This window comes from Ictidomys tridecemlineatus, chromosome 6, assembly GCF_052094955.1.
Source record: "Ictidomys tridecemlineatus isolate mIctTri1 chromosome 6, mIctTri1.hap1, whole genome shotgun sequence".
Classification (NCBI taxonomy): Eukaryota; Metazoa; Chordata; class Mammalia; order Rodentia; family Sciuridae; genus Ictidomys; species Ictidomys tridecemlineatus.
The window spans coordinates 159893934-159913026 of NC_135482.1; the positions used below are offsets into that span (position 1 = coordinate 159893934).

At 38.2% G+C, this 19093-nt stretch overlaps 1 protein-coding gene across 8 annotated transcripts in view; it reads right to left on the reverse strand.

The window, feature by feature from the left end:
* Positions 1-18144: 18144 nt before the first annotated feature.
* Zc3h13 (zinc finger CCCH-type containing 13) overlaps positions 18145-19093 on the reverse strand; it is an 81353-nt gene continuing 80404 nt past the window's right edge. For all 8 annotated transcript variants that reach the window (XM_078015986.1, XM_078015984.1, XM_078015983.1 and 5 more), the window contains one exon: positions 18145-19002. In XM_078015986.1, coding sequence (XP_077872112.1) covers positions 18832-19002 — 171 coding nt within the window. In that variant the 3' untranslated portion in view covers positions 18145-18831. The remainder of the gene's footprint in view (positions 19003-19093) is intronic.

A 19093-nucleotide genomic window follows, 5' to 3' on the forward strand; every position in this document is an offset into this window, starting at 1 on the left:
TCTTTACCTTCATGGGGGAAAAGTCAATTAAAAATTGTTTTGTTTCTTCTTAATTATTTATTTTTTAGGCCCTTGATAAGGAAGCATGGTGGATCACATGATCCCCAACCCCCAACCCTGATGCACTTTACCACAGCTAGTTGGTATCTCTACATTTTGCATACAGTTGGTAAGGGCTGCCAGAATGTGGATACAAATTTTACACCCCCCATCCCATCCTCAGATCACTCAGCCTGTTCCTTTTGGTCTCCCTGTGGTATAACTTGGATCTTAAATGTTCCCCAAAGGCTTGGTCACCAGCCTGTGGTGCTACTAGGAGATGATATGGTGAACCTTTTGTAGGTAAGGCTTAGTGTAAGGAAGCTAGATAATGGGGCCGTTCCCTTGAAGGAAATGTTAGCCCATTCTTCTCTGTTTCCTGGAAGCCATGAGGGGAGCAGCTCTGTTCTACCTTGTCCCCACTGTTCCCCGCCATGATGTTATGCCTTGTGGCAGTTCCAAAAGTAATGGAGCCAAAGTAAATCTCTCCTCCTTTTAAGTTGATTTTATCAGGTATTTTGTCACAGCAATGGAAAACTGACTAACACACTCTGTGTGGTGGGGCTGTATCCTCTGGCTGGCGCAGGGGAGATGATCTAGATGTCCTTTTTGAATGAGTGAGTCCTAAATAGAATCAGGTAAGAACTGAGGTGCTGGGAAAAATTTTAAGACAGATAAAATAAAAAACCTCCCAGAAAGTCCCTAAGATCCTCAGGAAAATTAAATAATTAAGCCCAGGGATTGCCCCAGCTAGCCAGAATCTGCTGAGTGGAACTGCACCCAGGCCTCCCTTACGGGCACTCTCCTCCCTTTGGCTATTCAGTGAGAATTCTTTCTTCATGTGCTTTGTGGGCTTCTGGGAAGGACATGTGTTTTCTGTTCAGATGGCTAAGGTAAGAAGAACCAGGGCTCCTGAAGATGTGTATTCTGCAATATAGAGACAGCCTGCATGAAGGACAGAGACAAGAGGGGCAAGCATGATCACAGATGGGACAGGGGTAGGGAGGTGGAGACCAAGTGAGAGTGAGCAAGAGAAAAGTCTGAGGGTATTGCTGGAGATCCTGGATCCAGCTCTGCAAGAATTTTCCAAATTATGCAAGTGGAACTGCTGACTCCTCACTGGCAAATGCATCTGGAGCAGCACAGTGACCCCTGATGGCCCAGGCCATCCTGCCCCCTAATCACCCCAAAGTGAAGTGAATCCTGAATGCAGTGTCCATTCCCCTTGGGCCCCTGGTCACATGAAACCTGTCCTCTTCACTTGCCCAAGGACAGTGTGGCAGCCCTTGTGATCTTTAGCACACTCTGAAGATCCTTCTTCTAACTGATGGAAACTGTCTCTTTACCCCACGTGCGCATCATTGCTCATTCTCACACGTTGGGGCGAAACATGTCAGAAATGTCAAAGATGCTCCAACAGCACCAAAAGTTAGCATAGCAAAACTTGGGCAGGGTCGTGATTCCAGAAGTTTCCTTGGATATGGCATATTTTGAAGAATGAGGATCAGCAGGGAAGAGATGCCAGGCAAGGGGTGTGGTGTGTGTGTGTGAAAATGCACAGAGCTAGGAAAGAGGCAGGGCCAGAGCAAAGATGTGCTCAGGAGCATGGAGAGAGCAAGGGCCAGAGCAGAAGGGCCTCGATGTTGAGGGAAAGCCTGAGTTGGTCTTTCGCTGAGAGAATCACAGGAAGGTATCGGGCAGAAGAGCATGATCAGAACTGTATGTGGCAGCAGAGTGGTGTTGTTTGGGAGGACTGCAGACAGGAAGCTGCAAACTCCAGTGAGAATGGCAATTATCAAGAATACAAGTAACAATAAATGTTGGTGAAGATGTGGGGAAAAGGTCCACTCATACATTGCTGGTGGGAATGCAAAGTGGTGCAATCACGATGGAAAGCAGTATGGAGACTCCTTGGAAAACTTGGAATGGAACCACCATCCCACTTTTTGGTTTATACCCAAACGACTTAAAATCAACATACTACAATGATGCAGCCACGTCAATGTTTATAGCAGCTCAATTCACAATAGCCAAACTATGGAACCAACCTAGATGTCCTTCAACCGATGAATAAATAAAGAAAATGTGGTATGTATACACAATGGAATATCATTCAGCCTTAAAGAAGAATGAAATTATGGATAGATGGATGCCAAGTGAGATAAGACGATCCCCAAATACCAGGGCCAAATATTTTCTCTGCCATGTGGATGCTAATTCACAATAAGGGTGGTGGTGGGAGGCTAGGGAAAAATAGATACTTTGGACTAAATGGAGGAGAGTAAAGGAAGGGGAGGAGGTACAAAGTAGGAAGAATAGTAGAATGAATCAGACATCATGACACTCTGTGCATATATGTTTACATGACCAGTATAATTCTACATCATGTACAATCAGAAGAATGAGAAGTTCTACTCCATTTATATATTTTGTATCAAAATGCATTCTACTGTCATGTATAACTATTTAGAACAAAAAAAAAAAAAGGAAAAGACACAAGTCCAAACACACATGATTTTCACATGGATGTATCTCACATATGTAAACAAATACAATGAAAATGAAGGACACCTCTCCTACTCCTTGCTCAGGCTGCTACAGTGAAATACATCACCCAGGTGACTTAAACAACAAGGCTTTATTTCTCAGAATCATGGAGAGCAAGTTCAACTTCAGAATGATAGCATGGTTGGGTTCTGGCAAGGGGCCCTCCTCCTGGTCAAGTCCTCACATGGCTTTTTCTGGTGCACATATAGGGCCAGAGATGATCTTGTGCCTAGTCCTCTATTTATAAGGATACTACTCCCATTTGTGAGAGCTGCAACTTTATGACACCTTTACTTTGGGCATTGGGGGTTTAATGTATGAATTTTTGGGGGACACAAACATTCAGTATCCTCATTCTGGAGATATTGTCTGGGGCCAGTGGAGTTGGGAGAGAGGCTGGTCAGGAGCCAGGTTTTCATTTGGTTTACATTGGAGTGTGAGGAATGCCCAAACTCTCAGGCATACTCCAAAGACAGAGTTGATGATATGAAGTGTTCCATAAGGAATTAGGCAAAAGGGGGCTGAGGTTGTGGCTCAGAGGTAGAGCGCCTGCCTCACACGTGTGAGGCACTGGTTCAATCCTCAGCACAACATAAAAACAAATCAACAAAATAAAGGTATTGTGTCCATCTACAACTAAAAAATATTTTTAAGTTCTTATCAAAAATTTAAGAAGAATTAATCAAAAGCTGGAGATGAGAGAAAAATGCCCAGATGACATTTCTTGGCCTAGAAGTAAAGAAGCCAGAATGCCATTCAAGAGGAAATGTGAGGCCCCAGGTCTCTGTTCATGTGATATGTCCCATTCACAAAAGAAGAGATCCTTTCCCAGGGCTCCTTCGTGACAGAAGCCCCATTTGACAAAGGAACATGGTACATCTCTGTAACCTTTAGCTGTGCACGTAGAACAAGAGGCAGTGAAGAGAGAACAGAAAGCCCAGGCTTGTCTTTGAATAAGTTAATTAATTATGCAAAAGTTTCTTCCCAAACTGGGCCCATCTCCACATGTGTGGGGCTCACCTACAGGCCAGGGCAGGTGGTGAATTTATTTATCCCTGTGTGGCCACAGCTATAAGTATATGAAAAAGGCTTTTGGCACAGTTGGTCTACGACACATGTACCAAGTCAGTGTCCTACTTGTTGGAAAGATTAGGCCAGCAAGAACTTTTTAAAGGTCATATGGGAAAGAAAATGAAAAATGGTGTATAGGGAGGAATTACTGACATCCATCAGGGATTAAGCATTTTCTCTCCTTCTCTTCCAGTATTGGCCTCACAATAGGCCAACACTGCTCATCAGACAGTTTTCTGCAGAATTTGGGAGGAAGCTATTCTGAACAGTCATGGACAGTTATTGGTTTGCAGATGTGTGTGCTCTTCCCCATATGAGATAAATCTTAAGCACCAAAAACCCATTTAAAGATTATTCTTGTTCTGAATTAGAGAAATGAGTCCCTAGAGAACATCCAGTGGAGTGCTTTGATTGGATAGGTAGATAAGTGGCATGAGGGACACAGAATCGAGCAAGCACATTCCTTGTGGCCTGGAGCCACTCTTCAAGCCAACAGCTTGTCTTCATTAGTTAATGGATCTGTCTAAAGAACTGATAAGGTTGTTTGAATATTGATCATTTGATCCTCTATTATTTAAAGAATTCAGGGTCAGAGCTAATGATGATGTCTTTTCTGAGTGTGGAGAAAGGCAAGCCTTGAAAGTAGCAAGGAAAAAAATATGTAGTGAAAACAGGGACCATAAAAATAGCAGGAGCTGGCATGGGGGCACATGCCTATAATCCCAGTGGCTCTGGAGGCTGAGACAGGAGGATTGTGAGTTCAAAGTCAGCCTCAGCAATGGCAAGGCACAAAGCAATTCATGAGACCCTGTCTCTAAATAAATTACAAAACAGGGCTGAGGATATGGCTCAGTGGCCGAGTGCCCCTGAGTTCAAACCCTAGTACCGCCCCCCCCCCAAACAAAGTAGCAGGAAGATGTGCCATTTCTCTTCAATATTATGCGAGATACTCTTTGAAACTACTTCCAATCATAAAAGTATTTTGTAAAGTTTTTGAAATGTGAGTTGCTAGTAGTTTTCATTTTTTCTGTGATGCAGACTTAAGTTTGTTTGTTTTTGTTTTCTCTATAGGACAAAAAGAACAATTCCCAAACCAGCTATTGTTACATCTGGCCTTGACTGAAAGCCTGGGGTCCCTTACACACATCACCTAGTCCAAGCTGCATTAGAGTCTTACATGATATTTGTCTCCCTGCTTTACAGTTGAAGCATCAAGAGGTTAGGCAACTCACCCATCACCCTACTTCAGAGGAACAAGAATGGAATCCCAGCCTCTCAAACTTGCCAAACTAGTTATTTTGAAAATCATCTACTGACCAGAGACTGGCAACCAAGTCCCCTTTAAAGGGAAGAATCCAAGACTCATTTCAGACTTTGAACAGCCAGAAGCAGTGCTTCATGATTGACTTATGGTCTGTTGACTAATCAGGTCATAAGGTCTACCTGGGCAGAGAGCTTGTCCCCATTATTCTGCACTCAGCACCTGGAATACTGCTTGACGCTTAAGGGATATGGTGAACATATTTGGATCAATGACTTCATGATTCCCAAAGGGTCAATCCATTATCAGCTCATACCTTGCCTTAGTTGATAAGCAGTTAAGGGAGAGATTCTTCAGGTGTGGAAAAGAGGGAGGCAGCTGGAAATGGGATGTGAAGAGGAGGACTGTGAGGGTGCATGAGGGGACCAGACAGGAAGGAAGACTGTTAGGGTTTGGATGTGAAGTATCCCCCAAAAGCTCATATGTGAGAAATGCAAGAAGGCTCAGAGGAGAATGATTGGTTTGTAGGAGTCTTAACCCAATCCATGATTTAATCCCTTGATAGGAATTAACCTAGTGGTAACTAAAGTGGTGGGGGGCGGCTGGAGGAGGTGGGGATTGGGGCGTGGCTTTGGGTATATACTTCTATCTGGCAAATGGAGTCTCTCTGCTTCCTGGTCACCGTGATGTGATCTGCTTCCCTCTGCCATCCTCTCCCACCATGATGTTCAGCCTCACCTTGAGCCCCGAGGAATGGAACCAGCCTTCTATAGATTAAGATTTCTGAAACCATGAACCCTCAAATAAACTTTTCCTCCTCTACAATTGTTATGGTCAGATCCTTTAGTCACAACAGTGAAAAGGTGACTAAAACAAAGACTAACTTAGAGTTTGAGTGACAATTTCACAGAACACATCTTTTTAACATTTGGATTCCTCTTTACAATGTTGCTTTTGCTTTGAGAAGGCCTCCTGTCATGGTGGCTGACTGAAATGTACTTGGATGTTGAATAATCATTACCTGTTTGACCTTGGGCAAATCATTGTTTTCAACCTCAATTTCTTCACGAGAAAACTGAGACAGAAAATATCTTTCTTCAATGGTTATGAGAATTTGAAGAGATAGGAAATGGGCAAGTGCCCAGCACATAGTAGTCCATGGTGTCTATTGACCACGATGCCCTGTTCCTTTTTGTTAAGTGCTTTAGAGTACACAGTTACTGAATTTGAATTTTGACTGTTGTGAATATTTGTTCTTCTTTTGGCTTGGCTTCTCTGAACATCCTTCCTATGTTTGGAAAGTTCTCCACCTAAGGAACGTGTCCTTCCCCAAAATCAAGGAAGAAGCTGACTTTCCCAGCCTCCCTCAGGGCTGAGGCCAGGCATGTGACCAGGCTCCCTCAGTCAGAATTCCTACGTGCACAAAGAGCCTCAGTCAAGGAAGCAGCTGCCATGCAACTCCAGTCTGCTGAGGGAAGCAGTATAGTAGTGCCAGAGTTCCTTGGGGAGCCCCTGGCCTTGCATCATGCAGAACAAGCTTCAGGTCCACACCAGGGATGTCTAATGACCACTGCATGGGAGTGATCCTGCAGGTGATCTGGGCCCCACTCCTGGCTGCAGAACTTTAAGCCTGGTCCTTTAGTCCCCTAAATATCCTTCCAAAAGTTCTTTTGTCACATTAAGTCAGGAAGGAAATTTTCTGCTGACCCGCATAGGACCCATCTTTATTAGTCAATATAGGTGGCCTGCTCTAACAACCCCGAGTCTCAGTGGTTAGTCACACTGTTCAAGTGACTCTCCTCAGAATAGGGCTATAGTTCCTCTGGCTTGTGACACCACTGCCCTGTAGGGTGTCAGAGTTTTCTGCCAGAATCTCGGTTTGGTCTGGGTGGCTGCTGAATAAAGAGAGAAAGTGTGGAATATTTTATGGAGTCAGTAGTGCTGGACCTAGAAAGTGTCCTCAATGTTTCCACATGGTGAGTGGGTGGGATGACATAGGATATGTGCTCAAGAAGAATAAATGGCCAGCTCCACCACCAAGGCCTTGGCCAAGACCTCCAAGCACTACCGTCCTCATACCTCTAAGAGCTTCCTCAGTGTCTCTGGATAACACAGACATACAGGGGATATTTTAAACACTAAACTGTGTCAGATGGAAAGAAATCAGAACCTAGGTGGTAAGGAGAAATATCATTCAAAAAGAGGGGGATTAATGCAATAGGAAAAGAGGGGCTCTTGCAATAGGGAGAAAGCTCTGACCATAAGGTCTCTAAGCATCTCAAAAGCCTAGAAAATGAGGACTTTTGGGGGTAGGGAGAGGGTATCAGGAATTGAACCCAGAAGTGATTAACCACTGAACCACACCCCCAGCCCTTTTAATTTATTTTTTAATTCTGAGACTGGGCTCGCCAAGTTGCTTAGGGCCTCAGTTGCTGAGGCTGGCTTATAAATTTGCAGGCCTCCTGCCTCAGCCTCCAGAGCCACTAGGATTATAGGCATGTCCCCCCCCACACACCCGGTGGAATTCTTTTGTAATGGGGACCAACAAGGCTGGGAAGGGTGGGTGTAAGGACTTGGGTGGTATGATGGGGCAGTTAAACAGGGAAGGCTTTTCCTTGTGGAAGCCATTTCTTAGGAAGGGGTATTGTTTTGTAAGTTCAAGGCAGGTCAAGAACCAGGGGTTTGTTGGGAAAGAAAGAAGCCTAACTGAAGTTTGATCAAGTTAAGTCAATGGATATTTAGTTTAGATTGGTCAGTGGAGACCATTACAATAATTAATTGGGAGACCATTAGGCTAAGACTGCTCCAGTGCTTTGGGTTCCTACATAAGCAATCAAAAACTCTGTGTAAATAGTACACAGAACTTTAAGTTTGACTATGCAGAAGCCCTCAACTATCTTTTGATTAGGGATTTTCTTCCTTTTCCCCTTAGGATAAAGGATTGAACTGGGGGTGCTCTAGCAGTGGGCTACACCCCCAGCCTTTTTTTATTTTTTATTTTGAGACAGGGTCTCACGAAGTGGCTGAGCCTCACCTTGAACTTGCAATTCTCTTGCCTTAGTCTCCTGGATAGCTGGGATTACAGGTATGCACCACTGCACTCAGCTTTGAGACTTTCCACTTAAACCAAATAGTGTGTCTTGTACCTTTAAAAAGATTCTTCAGTACCCTCTTGGCAGCATGCTGAACTGCTTTCAGCATAGTATTGCTCACTTTGTGAATCACTGCCTGCGCCAATAAACTCTTTAAAATTTCCATGTGCCAAACTTTATCTTTTAACAGGACAAACAGTTCAGCTAATTGTTGACGAGACAGAGAATGGGAATTTGGAAGTTCTAAAATACCTGTGTCATAGATAAATAAGGAATGTCTCTGGGTCTTAGCTAAACCACCTTCGAAAGATGGCTCTTTACAGTAGCATATCTAGAACATGACAAATGAGACTCAGGTAGATTATAATGTCAACCAAATACCCAGAATTATATAAAATGACTATAATGATAGGAATGTGAAAAAGAATAATATCTCTACCTAGCCAATTGATTTGCTATCTTTCATTTCTCTGATCTATTTTAATACATAATAATGCTAAGAATGAGATGGGGTGTACCTCAAAGACAAACCACAACATAGAGGACAATAGTATCTGGGCTATAAAAATGACTTTATGAATTAGTGTTATTCATAAAGCCCTTGGCATTTGGGATTTTTATTCAAATAAAATAATAATTTCAGCCTATTTACCAATAAGGTAAGGTTGAAGTGTTTTTTTATTAAATATTTTTACACAGTATTTTAAGTTTACAATTGTCTATGTTTAGAACAGTTTCCATACAAGTAGGTCTTAAGCCAGCCAATAATATATATACCATATATATTAGTGTATTTTATGAATCTGTTATTAGTCATTAAAATCTGTTATTACTTATGCTCAGCAGGTTCATTTCAATTCTCAGTATTTAAGCTGTTCTCACAGTTAAAATACCAAAAAGGCTTACTCAACATTATGTACTAACAGCAGGAAGAAAACATTTTCATAATTGAAATAACTTTGAACTTATGTACATAAAACACATTCAAGATCAAGGAAATGCCTCCTACTTGTCCTAGGTTTCGTAAGCTGATAAATTTTCTCTTCCCATACAGAAAGATAGAGGAAAGAAAGAAGTTTTCACACAGATGGTTTTTGGAGTGTGGGTAGAAGAGATAGGAGATTGTTGTTAATAGCCAGCAAGTATCAGCCACTCTGATAAGCACCTCTGTTTGTGTATAAGAAAGGGAAGAAGGCAGAGACTCAGTTTCTCAAAGAGCCAAAAACCCACTGTTTCTTCTTATGGGTTGAATTGTGAGGTTTCCTTCCCTGCATGTACCCCAACTAGATAGCAGAGTCCTTTTGGGTTTCGGTAATATTTGGTCTATTTCACATTTCACAAAAGAAAGGAAAAACAGCAAAGATGTCCTGGGACACAATATACAGATGAACTAATTAACAGGATCCACAAAATGCTGGTATAAGCCTTGATCAACTGATGTCTAGGTCATTCTCTCTCTAAGAAGCCCACAAGATAAGCCAGTGTGGAGTAAATAGAACTTTCTAGCCTCTCTTTCTCTCCTAACATGGTCTTCCTCAGGTTTAATTATATGAAATTTTGCATGGAATTTTTTTAGCATAATGGATTCTTGATTGAACAATAATACTACTGGCATGTGCTAGTTTCCATCCTCACCAAAGTCTGCTTGTTAAAGATAAGTGCTACAAGTTTAATTTATGCTGCACCCTGAGGAGTCTTGATCGAAAATAAAAGCCAGTATCTATTTAAAAATTGTAATATAAGATTCTTTTTCAAAGAACCAGCAAAGAGCTTCGGGAGAAATGGTAATAACATCTCACATGTAGCCACTAGAAATGTCATTAAGTTATTTCGAAATTATCTGTTAGCCTTTTTCACTTCAAAATGACTAAAAGAGCTCCTAGGTTGCATAGCTAATTTTAATAGGAAACCTGACCACATTTGCCCTTTAGGGAATTCACATTCTCTATGAACAATCAAATTCAAGGATGAACCCATTTAACATCCTCATTAGCACAATACAAAGATTAATTGAGCAATAATCTTTTTAACCCCTCTCATCAGTGGTGGGTAACAGGTTTGCTAGTTAACTTTCTTAAGCTAAATCTATGGTGGTGAATATACTAGATAGCTGCTTAACCACAGTAACAATTTTGACAAAGCTTATTGCTGCCTTCAATTTTCCCTTAATGATTTGTGACAGTTGCAGTGAATTCATAAATATTGCTCACTGGAGACAGCAGTGCACAGAAAGAATCGGTGTTTTTCTGCAGGGTGCCTGAGTCAGAACAAGCATGAAGATAAAAATCAAGATATGATTGCAGCCATGAATATAAAAACTATATTATAGTCTTAATTTTAAAAAATTCATTAATCTTAATCATTTTGTCCATTTTCCCCTATCATTAAATATGTAAATTGACATGGAAAAATAATGCATAGAACCAAAGTCTAGAAATAAGAAGAGTAAAAATTAATGAGGCCTAAGAAATCTTTAAGACCTATATTTGTCTTACTATGGAAAAAAAAAAAAGCTACATTAAAAACATAAAAGTCTTAAGTGGATCCACCAGAACCTGATCAACTATCATGATTCTGCCACAAACTCCTTCTAAAAGGAATAAATCTAGGGGGAGAAATATGCCATAAATTACACAGTATAGTAGACAAATTTTGCTTTGCAACTTGATAAAGCAAACATTTACTTCGGCGAAGTAAAAAAGCAATTTACTGTGCTAGAATGGGTGGCAATGGGGACTGAAAAGGTCGATTAAAAGTGGCCTCTGAGGGCTGGGGTTGTAGCTCAGTGGAAGAGCACTTGCCTAATATGTGTGAGGCACTGGGTTCGAGTCTCAGCACCACATACAAATAAGTAAAATAAAGGTCCATCAACAACTAAAAAATATTTTAAAAAGTGAAAAGCATTACACAAATTTTAAAAAATGACCTCTGAATTCAAATTATTCATAGTATTAAAATAATTAAATAGGAGGACATTAATCTGAGTTGGTTCCAGCATCATGGGTTTCTACCTAACAACAGAATTTAAGAGAAAATGAAACTGAAGCCCAGTCAATCACAGGTGATCATCTGGGAAATTAGTGACAGTGTCTGAACTCCATACCAGTATACTCCAAATAAAGCAATAGCTCCAACTTTAACCTATCAAATATTTTCTTTATTGTGTATCTACATTCACTCTATAAAAGCTATCCCACAATCACCTCTGGTGGAGCCCCAAACAATTCCCATTTGAAGTTAACCAACTCATGAATTGCTGATTACTCGAATAAGCTCGTTAAATAAATTCTTTAAATTTTAATGTGCCAAGTTTATTTTTTAACAAGTTTGAAATATAAATAGAATACATGTCAACCAACTACAGTCTAAAGATATGACATGGTATATATACTTTAAAACTATGATAACATAACGTACTATCAGAGGCATGCTATAACAGACCAAAAAAAAAAATTGTGGAGAGAACAGTTTGGAGTGAGAAGTTTCATTGAAGAAATAGCATTTGGATGTAACAAAGACAAATTTAATAGGAAAAGGAGGGATGGTGAGAATGGTGAATAGGAGATGGCATTCCCAAGAGAGAGGAAGCAGCATTTGATATTCATAAAGAAACTGTTGGTGTGCCTGCTCTGTGCTCTACATGGACACACAAAGGTGGATATGACACAATATTGAAAACACTCAGTCAACTAGGAAAGCCGGAAGATGTACAGGCACACAGAGCTATGAAGTTCTATAGGCTATAAGAAGAAAGAGAAGTCATGATGGAAGATGTGGCTGGAAGGTCCATTTTAGGGTGAGATTGTGAAGTGCCTTCATTAATCAGGGGGTGCATCTGGACTTTGTTCCATAGAAAACATGAAACATCCACAGATTATTTTAAGTAAAAGAGTGAAAGTCCTAGAAACTTAAAAACAAGCTACAATTTAACCCCCTTACTTTTTTAAATTGAGAAAGTGATGCTCAGAGAGGTTAAGTGATTGGCTATGTTTAGATCCTTTGACAGTGACAGGACCCCAGGTAGAAACCAGACTGAGCACATCTCTATTTTAGGACGATTTAGACAGAATATTCTGGTGAAAGTGTGGAGAACGAATTAGGAAGATGGGGCTGAAGCAAGGAGTCCAAGAAGCTAGTAGCCACCAGGAGGCTATTAAATGATTTAAATAAAGAAATGAGATCTGAGATCTGGGATTCAGTATTAACTAGTGTTCTCATATTATTTGACTTTTTTTTGTTAGTTTCCAAGCTTAATGTACTTTAAAATCAGAATTATTCTTTATTTTTATACAATCTTCTTGATGCTTTTATTACACTTTGGAGAGCAAAAATACAGTTGAACTCCTTCCTTCCTATCTACAAGTGCTAAAGAGGTACACCATATAAATGGAAGGATGTTTTGCCCTAAGTCACTGATTATGCAACAATAAACTACTGTTGGGTTTAATGATAATGCATAATTTAATGGCTAGTGAATGTAATTTACAGTAGTTAATAAAACATCTTAGTTTTTTTTTGTTTGTTTTTAAAGGAGGATGTACATCTATACTTTAACTGTGGCTATGGAAACGGACAACTTGGAGAAGTGACAGAACTAGATCTGGACTTTTGTTCAGTTGTGTGAAGTTGGCATCAACTTAGGTATGAACTGGTACCAATATTTCATCTTACCACTAAAATTGTGGAAGATACTATTAGTTGGCAAACCAAAAACCTATATCAAACACTCATCTCCTTTGGTCATTCCTAATATAAATGCCAAAAGACTACATGCTCAATTTCCAAGTTTGGAAAGGACTTCAGGAAAAAACATGTCACATAAATCTTTTTTCCCCTTATAAATTGTACACAAGCAACAAAGACTGCTTAAAAAAAAAAAGTCCATAAATTTTATTCCCAGAGAAACCAGGAGACAATCTTCAGATGCCAAAACAGACACAAGGGCTGCCAACAGGGCCAAGATTTCATGGAAGTAGTATGAAAGGAGGGAAAGTGGTGAAAGAGTCAGGAGGGACCAGGCAGTTGCACATCTAGCCAAAAAATGCCCTCTTTGAATGTGAAATATTCTTCTCTGGAAAGCAAAAGCAAGTCCCTTGTTCATAACAGAGGGGCGGAGAAGGGCAAGATTAGCTGTGAAAACCTCTCAAACCTGATTTGGTTCAGGGAAGGACCAAAACAAGGAAGCACAGAAAGAGGCCACATTTACTAGAGGAAGCATACCTCTGTGGCATTAGCAGAGGAGAAACACAATTTTGAAGCATGGAAGGCTACCATGGCCTGAATTTCCTGCACATGAAAGTACTGTAAATCATTATAAAGTACTGCCATAACACTGATATAAAAATATTCTTCAAAAAACAGTAACAGAGCAGGACATGGTGGTACATGCCAATAACCCCTGCAACTTGGGAGGTTGAAGCAGGAGGGATTTTCAAGGCCAGCCTGAACAACTTGGTGAGACACTATCTCAAAATTAAATATATAAAAAAAGCTGGGGATGTAGGTTGGTGTTAGAGTGCCCCTGGGCTCAAACCCCAATACAACAACAACAATAACAACAACAGAACAGAAACTAGCAAAAATTAACAGATAAACCATATTCCATACCTGCAAAATTTTGTAATACAAAAACATTTTTCCATGAATATTAAAATCTAGTGATTCAATTGCCTCTATAAAGAAAATTGACAAAACAAAATGCAAAAAATCAAGGAAGAGATGATGGGGTAACAGGAAAAAGTGTGAGCTCAGAAAAATTATTATGGGAAAAATATACATCACGGGAAACCCAATGAGACATACACAATAAAATGAAGAAATAAATAATAAAATGAAGAAATAAAAACCAAATGAGGGCTGGGGATATAGCTTAGTGATAGAGTACTTGTCTAGCATGTACAAGACTCTGGGTTTGATAGCACTACAAAACAAAACAACAAAAAATTCATTAAATGAGATAAAAATGAAGAGAACATTAAATCTTGCTCTTTTGGTAATAATTCAGATCAATCCTCACACCAAGGAGAATCTGAGGTGAACAAATAGCCTATTTAAAAAATTCTGCTTGAACACTGGAAAGCCAGTAAAATAAAGGAGAAGTCCTGTGCTAAGATTGAAGTAGAGATGGAAATTCAGAGGTGGAAGATACAATTAGCTGGCAAACCAAAAACCTATATCAAACACTCATCTCCTCTGGTCATTCCAAGAATTTGAGGTTAATTTTGCCTGGGTTATTTACAATCTGAAAAGGAAAAGAGGAGCTGATCAGACTTGGGACATTCTCTTGGAGAAGACAGAAACATAGGAGCACAAGATTCACCAAGGATGGAGATTATTATAAGCCTCTGCACTTTGGCTCTATACCCCAAGGCTGAACGCTAGGAAAAATGGTAAGCCAAAAGTGTCTGTGCATAAGGTCAGTCCAGACTCTGGCCATCTTAGTGATTCAGATAACCCCAGTTCCTAAAATTTGATTAAGATATCCTAAATCTGACAGTGACTCCAAGTACCTGAGAGAAGCAAACAAAATTTCTCTCTCTCTGAGGAGAGAAAGCAGCATTTTAGACCTCAATTTTTTCTACAATTTTGCAAACATAATTTTGGAATATAATTAAAGGTACCCAAGCCTGAGAAGAGAGACTATGAAAAAGCAGCAACAGAAACACAAAAGAAACAGATACAGAAGTGGCACTAAACATTGGTATTGTCAAACATACACATAAAAATCAACAAATCTAAAACTTGGATAATTTGAGAAACCAAGTAATGAATTGTATTCCATGAAATTAAATAGAAACTCACAAGTTTATACTAACATAAACAAGTAAGTGGGGTAAGAATAGGTAGGGAAAGTTGTTAAGGTAGAATTTTAATAAATGTATAAGAAATGATGAGATTAGAAAATTGCCACTTGGCAACTACCACAGCAATAAATATGTAATTACTTGTTCTATATTCCTTTTTCTCTTCTGCTCACCCTTTTTGATGTGATTATCTGTTATCATTTTGCTTTCAAGTAAAATTCCAACTTCATATAGACTGTACATTCCAAACCTCAAGTGTCTGTGTATTGGTAATTTCTGAAATTTCTTATTACTATCTGATCTACTTAAATTGTTTAGTTTTTACATTTATTCTAAAAGGAAATGTTATATTGCTTAGCAAATCAAAAGTGAGTACTGCTGGGTGTGGTAGTGCACGCCTGTAATCCCAGAGACTCAGGAGGCTGAGGCAGGAGGATTGAGTTCAAAGCCAGCAAAAGCTAGGCGCTAAACAACTCAGTCAAACTCTGTCTCTAAATAAAATACAAAATAGGGCCAGGGATATGGCTCAGTGGCCGAGAGCTCCTGAGTTCAATCCCCAGTAACCTACCCCCCACCAAAAAATCAAAAAGTCAGTATCATTTTCTATAAACAGAAAATAACCAAACCATAAATTAAAATATTACAACAAAAAGAACTCATGTACATTTTGGGAAATTCTATATTCCAAGAGGCTTTGCCAATATTTAGACCTGCCCCAAATGATAGCCATGAGTCACATATTTAAGTGTAATTAGTGTCAAAAAATTTTTTAAAAATTCATTTCTTTTCATTCACAACATTTTCTCTGATAATCTAAAGTAATACCTTACCAACCTCCATTAGTTATTTCTCATCTCTACCTTATGTTTTTCTTCATTATAATCACTGCAACTTAGAATTATTTTGTTCATATCTGTTTACTTTTCATCTTTGCCTAAGCTATTTAAAGTGACAAAGCCCATAAAAATGCATATGAAGACAACATGATAGAAAACCTGAACAAAGAAAGAGCTTAATACAGTTGGGAAATTATGTCTACAGATTCGTGTCAAAGTTATTTAATAAAACTTGTTTCAATTTTCAAACTATGAATTCCCCCTTCGAAAGCAGCATTGCATTCAAAATACTCAACTGGAAAAACCAACCAAACTAATGATTAGATTTAAAAAATGATAGTAAAATAAAGCAAGTCCAAGTTCAAATTTAAATACAGTATTTTAAAATATGGCTATATAATTTTAGCAGGAAAATCAGTAAAAGGAAACATCCCACTGAAAGTGGGAGTGTTCATAAACCTTTCTAAATAGTAAGCTGAGGTTGAGCTGGCAGCTCTTCTTTGGAGGTTTAAACACATCATGAATAATAGTTACTATACACCTTAATCATTACTCAATTTGACAGTAAGAAACAAAGCAGGATACTCAGCTGATGACCCAAATGTTCAAGTTGATAAGTCACAAAATCCTAATGTATTCATGGAATAAAATGAGGAAGGACAACATGCATTCACTGGTCAGGTCAGAGAAGTGCCAGGTCATGTTTCAGCATATTAAGTTATTATTTAGGTAAACTCATAAATTTTTGTGAAATAAAGTTAGCTACTGTCAGACAGTACAACCCTTTACTAAATGGTAAGAATGATCAAACAGCTGGCTCAATCATCTGTGTGTTAACTCCCACTTATTTTGTATCACAAACATACTTTTGCTCCTTCTTTAGATAACTAGTAGCTTGAATCCAGTTGTTCAATTATGGCAAATGGACAAATCTGATTTATCACTTATGAGATGGAAAAATATTTAAGTATACTAGCAAATAATTTATAGACTGGAAGATGTTTTCAGGAACACAGGTTTAATTGAAACTTTAATTATGATCCAAGAATTTTTTATGAGAAATCCTATAAAAAGATTTGCTTTAGAAAAGCTTTATAGATATATGGTTAGCAATACTGAGAATGGTTGAATTTAAAAAAATGTTAAGATTTAATACTACATTTTCACTGGGAACATGAAGCTCTAAATTCTGTGACTGAATGAACAATGAACAATTTTAAAATTTTCTCTTGGAATACAACAAAAATTCAAAACAAAAAAAGCAACAGACTTAACTGCAGATAACTACATAATTTTCATTCTAAATAATTTTTTAAATATTCCCAAAGCTAGTGAATAAGTGGAAAACCCATTATTTTTGTCATATTCCACAATTCTGGGAAAGTTTAGGACTTTAAATATTTTTAAGAACTTCAACTCTTTATGCTACAGAAAACAATATTATATACTATAATCAGGAAGTGGTTTCCTATAGGGCATTCATTCTTCAGGGTCTTAATTTTCTTTATTTAAAACATTTCATAAAGGAAAAGGAAACTAGGAAAATAATGTTTTTCCTTCTCTGTTTTCTTAAACATGCTTTCAGGGCTGGGATCGTGGCTCAGCGATAGAGCGCTCACTAGCACGGGTGGGACCCGGGTTCGATTCTCAGCACCACATAAAAATAAAGGCATTGTGTTGTGTCCATCTCCACCTAATATATATACATATACATATATATTTTAAAATGCTTTCAAAGTCACTTAAAAATAAGATTATTTCTTTTGTTGGGCACCTTGTATAAATTAGCTGTTAATAAGTGTTTCTTGAACATGAAATGAACAAAAAGTTCACACTGATATCATTACATAACTTTTATAGAGGATACAAAAACTACTGAGACAGGTTAATATGGGCTTACAGTTCTGACAAAAATCTGTGAAAGGACATGATCAAATTAAAACTTTATATTCGTTTCCTTTATTATCATTATTACTATTACTACTGTCTGCCCACAAATTCTGCTGCTTCCAATTCATTTCAAATCCTTTTAAGATTCCACTTCATGAGTTAAGCTTGTACAGAGAACAAAGAAGGTATGCTGTAGTTTTAAAAAAAGTAAATCCATTTTACATAGAGGCAGTTTAACATCATTAACCCATTATGTCTCATCATCCTATATATCGAATGCCTATAAAAACTTACATTGCTCTATTTTATACATATCCTATAAGATTTTATAGGTTTTTATAAGTGTCCAGTATAAATGATGATGGGACATAATGGGTTAAAGGTTATAGTATTGAAGAATATAATGGTTGGTTTTTAAGCCTATGAACTACTCTTTGCTTCAAGGGGTACTAGCAATATTTGAAGTACATCCTCAAACCTTATCATACTATGCCCAAATGTCCAATAATGACACAAGCAGAAAAATATTTGAAGCACAAAGTTGTAATGTTGATGATAAATGTTTAGAACATTAGGAATAAGATTAATGAAGAGCAAAGTAAATCTATAACAAGAAAAAGTAAGGTACATTTATTAAAAATAAAAATAATACACAATCTCTGAAAACAAATAACAACAAAAAACATTCAGAATACAAGGACACCCAATATACACTCAAACAATGCACACATATTAAAAAAATCAAAGACCCATGAAGTAATTCTTCTAGAACTTTTAAAAGGAAAAAAAAAAATTGGCTTCCTCCTCCTGCTAAAGATTTGTCTATAAACACACTATGCTAGATCAGCATTCCCTTTCAAATGTTCTGTACGACATGGTGTTGCACAATGTGTGCAATTACTTTGATGAACATTGTTTCTGATAAAATCATAGTTTCTGTATAGATGATCCAGAATATAAATCAGTGGTTCCATTTCATAAAAAATATTCATAAGCTGGAAGACCAGTGACGACCATTTTCCAAAATCTTCAGTTTTAACAAAAGGTACAGACTACTAAATCTAGATGCTTTCACATTATTCTGCATGAGTATCAAGTACTGTATAAAAATTAATGTAAAATCTTAAGTTAGCCAAAACTAGTGTCTCTAAGGTCAAAGTTCTTCTTTACTTCATGGCTGATAAATCTTTTCTGCCTTTGTCACTAATAATGTTTGTCAAACCAAAGAACTTTGAAAAAGAATATGTACTGCTGAAGGAAGATAGTACCAAATGTCATACTGAAGTTCAGTCTTAAGACACACACAGTTCCTGTTGGATATTGGACTGTGATAGTTTATTATCTTCAGTCTTTTCATGTCCTGGAGCATGGCAAATAGTCTTCCGCTTAAATAACCGAAGACTCAATCGTAATAATTCATTGTCTACCATTGGATCGTTCGTGTAAGCTTGTTTTACAGTACCCTATTTGGAGAAAACGAAAACAAATAATGGGGAAAAAATGTACATTACTAGTTGATAATAGAAAGGATACATAGGTTAACCTGTACCAAAA